This window comes from Trifolium pratense, linkage group LG5, assembly GCF_020283565.1.
Source record: "Trifolium pratense cultivar HEN17-A07 linkage group LG5, ARS_RC_1.1, whole genome shotgun sequence".
Taxonomy (NCBI): Eukaryota; Viridiplantae; Streptophyta; class Magnoliopsida; order Fabales; family Fabaceae; genus Trifolium; species Trifolium pratense.
This window is the reverse complement of record NC_060063.1, coordinates 25,419,516-25,428,162: the sequence shown is the minus strand read 5'-3', so window position 1 is coordinate 25,428,162 and position 8,647 is coordinate 25,419,516. Positions and strand designations below refer to the sequence as shown.

Sequence of the window (8,647 nt, the reverse complement as noted above, 5' to 3'; positions counted from 1 at the left end):
AATACAATACATTTTATTCATTAATTATGGTAATTGTTTGACCAAAATCGTAAATTTTATATATTTCTAGGTTGAAAATTTGTTTTTAGTCAATTTAAAGAATTTATTAAAGGTCAAAATCTGATTTTCTTTAATATTAAGTAAATATTATCTATTATAGCTAATGAATTAATTTACTTTCTATATATTTGAATGGCTGTATACCTTCTTCTTCTTTTTTGACGCAGCTGTATATTTATATATACACACTAAATTGTGTAGATTTATATTCATTTTATTCAAGGTTCATTTTTTGTGAGAATTTGTGCATCCAAATACAAAAAATGAATCAACAAAATATAGATGCAAATAAATGTCTTTTATGTAAGCGTTTGAGAACAACATGTAATAATAATAATAATTGTGAATTTGGCATGTACTTTCCTCCCCATAGAAATGATGATTTTAAGTGTGCTCTTGAGGTTTATGGATTAACTAATATCATTAGAATCATGCAATCTGTGGAAGAAGATCAAAGACAAGCCACTGCAAATTCACTTCTTTTTGAAGGTTTTTCTTGGAGATTTCATCCAACTAATGGTTTATTTGGGTATAAGTCATTTATGGATGAACAAATAAATTCATCTTTGCGTGAACTACAAATTTTAAATAGCCTTTTGAAGTTTTGTAAGGATCATGAAAACTCAAATTCTCAAAGGGTAAGATATCTTGTTATCTTTAATCAATTTTTTCCTTAGAGAATAAATTTAATAATCTCTAAATGTTGATAAATAAAACAAAAAATGATTGTATGTGCTCATCTATTATAAATCGTAAATATTATAATTAATTTTGATTGGAATTTTTTGCATGCTCTTCTAGTTTTAGATTGTGAGAGTGTTATTATCTCTCGTTAAGTTCGTTAATTGAAGCATTTTATTATATAAAAAAAAACTAAGTATCTATCTTTTTTTTCCACTTTACAAGAATGATGGAATTCCAACTACTCGTGAAAGAGGAGAATCAAGGTATGCTCTCTATTGTATTTTTTTTTTAAGAGACAATTATCCAAATATTTTCTATTGTATTGTTACTATGTTCATATTATTTTCTATTTACCTAACACATAATATGAAATTTTGATAAATAAAACAGTAATGCTGCATCCAAGGGAAATACTCAAGAGAAAGAAAAGGGAAAACAAGTTCTTATTGATCTAAATGAACCAGCTGATGATGAGGCCACTCAAGAGAAAGAAAAGGGAAAACAATTTCTTATTGATCTAAATGAACCGGCTAATGATGAAGAGGAAGATTAATTTTGCTCCTGGCACCTGTATTCTTTTTATGAGTGGGAAATGCATCTTATTTTGTGCTGAAACCGTTAGTGGGTGTGGTGTTGGATCTCTAGGGTCTTCATGTGTTGATGGCCCGCTTGGTGTTGTTCTCTTTTTTAGTGGTCGATTTTTCTCCTCTCTGGAGACTGGTTATTTCGGAATTGAGGTGTTTCGAGTACTTTTATTTTTGTGTGGGTATTTTTGTTCTCTTTGTTGCTCGTAGTTTTTTGTAACTTTTTGTTTCTTATCTTTTGTTTGTTGGGACTCTCGTTATGAGTATTTCTGGTATTTTTTTGGTACAAGTATTTCTGGTATTTGGTATCTCATCTTGTGTTTTTACTGTGGACATTTTGTCCTTATTTATATATTTATATTTGCCATTAACAAAAAAAAAAATTACCCAAACAAAATTAGTGCATTTTATTCATAATATAATAGGTTTAATATAAGATGGACAATAACTATAAACTTGGAAACTATAAATGATTTTTTTAAGTAGACTCACCATGTAAATCTAATTTATTGTTCGTTAATGGGTTGCTATGCACAAAAAATAACTAAAAAACGAGTCTTCTGACCTAAAAGAAAGTATATTTGAAATGAAGATTTTTATTGTATTTTGATAAAAAAGGTTCCCGCATGTATATTTTATTGTATGTATTGAAATATATATCAAAATATGCACCAAAACAATAATGAAATATCAAAATAAATCAAGATTTTGTTTTTACAAAAACAGTTGATCATTTTAATAGCTTAGATATAGTAATCATATCATTTAATTTTCGATCACAACTAGAACCGTTGATGGAAGGACTCTTTTTGCGTAAAATGAGTAGAGGCATCGTCGATTTTCAACTATCCACCATTCTGCATACAATAGGTAATCATTCGGATTCTTGGGTTTTGTTAGCAAATCTGAATGCAGGTTATTTTGTTGGAGGGGTGTATCATCTGTTGAGCCATATGGTTTCTGAGAGACATGTCAACCGACCGCGAGTTGGTTTGGAACAAGTTTGTTCCGTTGAAAATTAACATTTTTGCTTGGAGGCTTCTTAGTAACAGACTACCTACTAAATCCAATTTAATTGTTCGTGGTAGTTTGCATAATTAATCGATCATGTGTTCAGCTAGTTGTGGAGTTCTAAAGGATCTTGATCATCTTTTTTTGAATTGTGCTTTTTTTGGGTCGATTTGGGGTGATATTATTAGCTCGGTGGGTGTGTATTGTGCTCTCTCAAATAATGTTATCTCTCTTGCTCATCAATTTTGTGGAGTTCAGATGTTTCGAACAAAAATCATATTGTGTCTTGAAGCAATTTGGTTTTAGATACAATTTGGTCTATTTGAAAAGAAATAAATAAGAGTGTTTGATCATAAGTCTCCTCTCATGACAGGTTAATTTTCAACATTAAGGTTCAGGTTTGGGGGGTGGTTGAAGGCGAGGAAAAATGACTTTTGTTTTAACTTACATTATTGGATGATGAATTCCTATGCTTGTTTAGGTTTTACACATCTGTGATTTCCCTTTAGATGCAACATTTTGCTATGCTCATTGATGAGTTGCTACATTTTTATTAAATTTGCTTGTAAAAATATCATTTCCCAAGTCTAAACAATACATTATATCTCACCCCCTGTTTCACTCACTATCTAACATTGATAGCAAAATAACTCATGTGTATTATTTGGAATTAAAGCAAAAAATATATGATATCTATAATAAACAAAATAAAAAAGAAATCAAAGAAAAATCTGACTTAATGATATTAAATGGATATAAAGTATAAGCATCAAATTTTGGAACATTCAAAATTCTTAAATCATTGCCATTGGTAATCTATTATACAATCCCATATCAAAGGGTTCATAAAATATACCAATTGCTATCAACATTTTACTAATGCATAATAGAAAAGCAGATATACCTCTTACTTAACTCTTCCAAACAAGGAGAGAATCAAATCTTCTCCTTAGTAATCTGGAAAACTCAACTTCCACATTAATTTTCACTCAATTCAATAGTACTATTACTACTATGGAAAGAAGTGAAGAGTTACAAGAAGGAAAAAGAGAAAGAAACAGGGATATAAGATGAATATTGTCTTAGAGAATATATGCTAGATATAGAATCTAAAAAAGGAATCTGGCTGGAATCTGGATTTGTTATTGGCCAAAAATACTGCAATTAAGTTGGATGAAAATCTTAGTACTTGAATTCCAACCTTCAAACCCCAAACTCAGAAATTCCAATGGTTTAATCTTCTTGAATCTGACTTACTAGTGAACTAAAAACCATTTTAGTGATAGTTGGTGAAAGTAGGTGATTTGTGGTATGCTTTTCACTTTTTGACACCATACATCGACTCCACCTTCCCATCATTTCCTCCTAGCAACAAATACTTATCTTTCCTTGTCAAACTGGTACACTCAAATCCAAGCACATCCCCCAAAACCTTCTGCACATGATTAGCAACCTCAATTGAAGATTTCCCACCAGCTTTAACCGACATTTCTTCTGGTAACCGGTCAAGGAAATTAACCTCATAAACAGGCCTAGGATTCATGAAAAAGAAATAAGGGTCCCAGAATTTGACTCCACGAACAGTGGTCCCATAAAACATGTTCTGCTTGCAATCAACAGCTACGGGGACAATCCTATCACTCAGCTCAGCAAATAGAGCACTGAAACGTAGCAAGAAAGGCTCACGACAGGTGGTGCCTTCTGGGCACACAACGAGGTCACCTTTTTGGAGAATCTCAGTGATTCGGGCTGCATCAGCAGCACGGTCACGGGTGAGGGCGATGGCAGGGATTGGTGAGAGGAAGCGGGAGAGTTTGCTGACACTGTAAGTTACACAGTAGACTTTGCGGCCAAGGGCAATGGAGATGACGATGGGGTCGAGGGCGCTACGGTGGTTGCAGACATAAAGGTTTCCGGGGGTTCCTGGAGAAGGCGGTGCAGGACGGTTGCCACGGATTACCAGTTTGATGCCAAGTATTTCGTAGGTGTAACGAACTATGCGTTCAGGGAGAGGGAGGTTGAAGTAAACTCTGATGATGGAGAGGATGAAGCCAAAGGGGATCCAGGCAAAGGTGATAATGGCGTTTAGTGGGTCTGGACGCTGTACGAAGCGGCCGTCATGGAAGATGATTCGGCTCTTGAGACGCTCTTGTGGAACTGGTTTTGCTGATTTGTTTGGAGGTACCATGTACCCTTCCTGTTATTCATCAACATTAATGTTATTAGATCATAGTTTAGAGGGCATTTTTGCATCATATCATAGTTTTGTTGCTTTGATCACTTAATTTATCAACGATAAATACAGTGGAAGTCTCATTGTGATTAATTAGAAAGAATTAATGAACTTTCAAGCAAAAAGTAAAATTTACAAGGGCACAACAATATGGTCTTTTATGTCATGAGACTTGAATACTTAAAATAACTTTTTTTTTGGATGAAACAAGATATGTTAAAAGGAAGGTTAATTGGATGAAACAAAACTATATATGATGATTGGGATATGTTAAAGGAAGTACTAGTAAGAGTTAGGCCAAAGATTAAAGAAGTACTAGTAAGAGTTAGGCCAAAGATTGCTTTAGCAAAACCCAAAGCTAATTGATAAAGGGTGTTGTCAATTTGTCCATTCATTCATTCTTATGTTTGCTTTCACCATATGAGTGAATTTTATCCTTCTCATTCATTCTTATGTTTGCTTTCACTATATACAGATCGGGAATTTTATCCTTCTTGGGTCAATTTCATGTATACTAATGTAGAAAAGGTGGGTGTGACTTCAGCAACCATATGAGTGAAATAAATGAGAAGGAAATTGTAGGTGGCAAATTTCCTACTTAAGGTTGTACAACTAGTAGTACATGGACCATATGACTGCATTAATTAAATCGTGATCGATTATTATACAGTATATCAAGAATAAATGGACCATGGAAAATGCTGGTAGTTGGTTGGGATGGTTATTACTGTGGGTCCCACATAACTTACAATTGGAAAATAAGCCAAAATGAAAATTAAACCATTCACTCAACCGCGTAGTATAAGTTAATGCAGCTACTTCAATTAAAATTCCAATTTAACCCATCATGACCCCCATCATGACCCATGGTCATGCCCTACAGACACTGCATTGAACATTTGCTCCTATCCCATACACTTATGTCACCATAAGTTAAACACTACGGACTTATTATATATTAAAAGTATTACTAACGAGCGTTTTTGCGGCACTCTTTAAATATTCAATTTAAAAAAATTATTTATTTAATAAGTCAAACATTTTTCATCTTCAATAGTCAATACATTAACTCCACATATTTCATAAAATTTTACTACTATTTAAGATTTTAAAGAATACCCCAAAAATACTCGTTAGCATTTCCTATTAAAATATTGATAATTCATAGCAACTCATAAGGATTCTTTGAAATCCCACACAATCTTCTTTTGTAAGTTCTCTGATCTTTTTCCTTCCGGATATGAATCAAATTTGGTATCACTGATTTACAACCCTCAAACACATTGTGCACTAACCAATTGTGTTAGATTCTGCTCATCTTTCATTGCCTAATCTAAGTGTTAGATTCTACTCATCTTTCATTGCCTAATCAAGAAAATGGACCCTTTATGTTGTTATTTGAAAAGTTATTGGAAAGAAAGAACCTATATTCCATATAACTATTCAAGAAAATTGACCCTTTATGTTAATTTGACATTGACAAGTTCCTCTTAAAATTTCAATTGTCATTTTCTTAAGAAAAAATTAATTAAAGTGCCTTAAAAATCATACCATCAATTCACATATTCCATTCTATTACATCTGACTGATGATATAACTCAATCAGTCATTATTTAACTTAACAACAAATTAATTAACCTTATCAGAAACAAATTTTCCATCTATTAATCAATTTATTTATCCATCATAAACTAATACTAACTCTTATCCACACAGTTATAACTTATAATCAGTAAACTAAATAACAAGAATGTTCAAATCTGCAGAGATATATAAAATTGATTCATGCAATTCACACCAAAATTCAACATTCAACATATAAAACATGATAACTAGTTGTATAGTAGAAGCCAAACCTTGCATATTGACATGAAATCATGATCAGTTTTCCGATCTCCAAGTCCAACATCAGGCGATTCATCACCAAACTCTTTCTCAACCGCCAAACGCTTCAAATCTCCAACAAGCACACCGGGTTTCTTCACAAATCCAGTCGCCTTCTTCGTCTTAGGATTCACCTCAATTTCCGTTCCCAAAACCTTATCTCCGCCGAGATAATCCTTCACAAACGCATCCACCATCACCGTCGGATTCGCCGTCACCACTACCTTCCTCTTACACCGATCAAAAACTTCAAAACTCTCTCTCCTCACATCCGCAGCATAAAATCTGCACAAAAACACATCAATTTGAATCTAATTGAACAGAATCAGAAAACGAATAAACGAAAGAGTAAAGTTACACTGTTAAAGTTGTTACAGTACCTTGGAAGAACAGCGCGTGAAGCGAGTTCGATATCACGAATTTTGAGACCGGCGAAAGAGATGAAAATCAGCATCTGAATACCGAAAGATTCAGAAACAAAGAGATAAGCGATGATAACAAAAGGAAGGGAGAGAAGAAGAATGAAGCCACGGAGGAGACTTCCGGCTTCAACAGCAACAAGCATGAAGTAAGGAAAAGAGCTTCGAGAAATGAGAAGAGTTCCATCGAGATCGGCGGCGACGGATTCATGCGACGAAGAAGTTCTGTTGCATTCAGTTATCGGAGGGAAGTTACGTTTCAGTTTCGGCGGTGCCATTTTTCTGTTACGGTGGTGACAGGTGTACTCTGTTTTTGGAGTGAGCGCGAGAAAGGAAGGTGAGGGAACGTTGGGTTTTAAATGTTGGTTCAGAAATGGTGAATTACGGATTTATCCTTGGAAATGATCGCGGTTTTATTTGTTGTTAGTTGTTACCCCTAATTTATGATGGAAATTTTGTTTTCTTGCTGCTGGTAATGGTTGCACCAACTAGATTTATGACTAGATTTAATAATTGTTACTCAAAAAGCTAGTTAATGAATCGGCCGGTTAAACCATTAATTTTATCTAATACTCCCTCCGGTCCTTATTATAAGAAACACTTTGACAAAATCACACAGACCAAGGAAGCTAAATTTTCTCATTAATGATTCTAACATTTTATGTTATATTCCAAAACTAACCTTTGACTAGCATGAGAAATAAGTCTCTCTAATTAATGTACTAGCATTATAATGAATTATTTGATTGTATTTAATAAGGGTACAAATGGAATTGTGTCAAAGTGTTTCTTATAAAAAGGACCAAATAAAAATTCCAAAGTGTTTCTTATAAAAAGGACCGGAGGGAGTACTTCAATTAGTTATCCGTCATCAGCTATAAACTATCAACCATCAGTTATCAGTTAGCTTATCAGCTGACCGCTATTTTTGCCAAACAGAGTCTAAGTGGTGGGAGAAAGGTGATTGTACTACAATCGGTTATTGTCTTAACTGTTTAATTAAATTTTTAACTTAAATTTTATATTTTAAAAATAATTAAGATCCAATCTTAAAATTTGGACCGTCCGATATTGATCGGACATATGACAGACTATATATTCTAACGGCATGCAGCGTGATTACACACAATACAATTCACCGATTAATATATGAGTCTCTCACGATACTACCATTGAAAATTTTCTTCTATATATAAACTGATCTAATATATAAAAAAAATTGACAGAGGATACATGCAAGGTATACGATGAGTTTGCCAAATACAAAAAATACATTTTCTTTTTCGGTTTTTTGATCGAGAAAGAGTAAGACTTATAATAAAGGAGCAACAAAAATATATTATATTGGTGGTAGAGATGGATGATATATATTTAATGAAGTTGATATTCTTGAAGTTAATTACTAGTTTTTCTCTCGATGAACTTGAACTAAAGGTTACTCTTTTTGAGAAAATTGCTTTTTAATTTTGATGGTTTATTGTCATTTAAACAATTTGAATTACTTTTAAAGTATAATTTTTATTTTTATTTTTTTGGGTTTACAATGTTGGCAACGAGGATTGAATCTAGAACCTCATGCATACTACTAAATCTCTCACCACTAGATCAAACCTAATGACTTATTTAATTAATTTGTTTTAACAATAAAATGTTATTTATATTAGAAAAAATAATTATAGAGACTATGTGTACCTTATTTTTTTTAAAATGTCGTATTCTGTACCAGTACCTGTCGGATACCAATACCGTATCCATACCTAGACAACATAGTT

The 8,647-nt window shown here is 33.0% G+C and overlaps 2 protein-coding genes across 2 annotated transcripts; one reads left to right on the top strand and one right to left on the bottom strand.

Moving 5' to 3' along the window:
* Nucleotides 1-243: 243 nt before the first annotated feature.
* On the top strand, nucleotides 244-1,699 carry LOC123883523 (LOB domain-containing protein 9-like). Its single transcript, XM_045932359.1, has 3 exons — nucleotides 244-698; nucleotides 967-1,007; nucleotides 1,135-1,699. Exons 1-3 carry the CDS (start codon nucleotides 324-326, stop codon nucleotides 1,295-1,297), a joined length of 579 nt encoding a protein of 192 aa, XP_045788315.1. The 5' UTR covers nucleotides 244-323; the 3' UTR covers nucleotides 1,298-1,699.
* Nucleotides 1,700-3,058: 1,359 nt separating this feature from the next.
* LOC123883522 (probable glycerol-3-phosphate acyltransferase 8) lies at nucleotides 3,059-7,285 on the bottom strand. The gene is made up of 3 exons (XM_045932358.1): nucleotides 6,837-7,285; nucleotides 6,429-6,741; nucleotides 3,059-4,536 (listed from the first exon to the last, which is right to left on the bottom strand). The coding sequence occupies exons 1-3, from the start codon at nucleotides 7,151-7,153 to the stop codon at nucleotides 3,658-3,660; spliced, it is 1,509 nt and encodes a 502-aa protein (XP_045788314.1). The 5' UTR covers nucleotides 7,154-7,285; the 3' UTR covers nucleotides 3,059-3,657.
* Nucleotides 7,286-8,647: the final 1,362 nt, after the last annotated feature.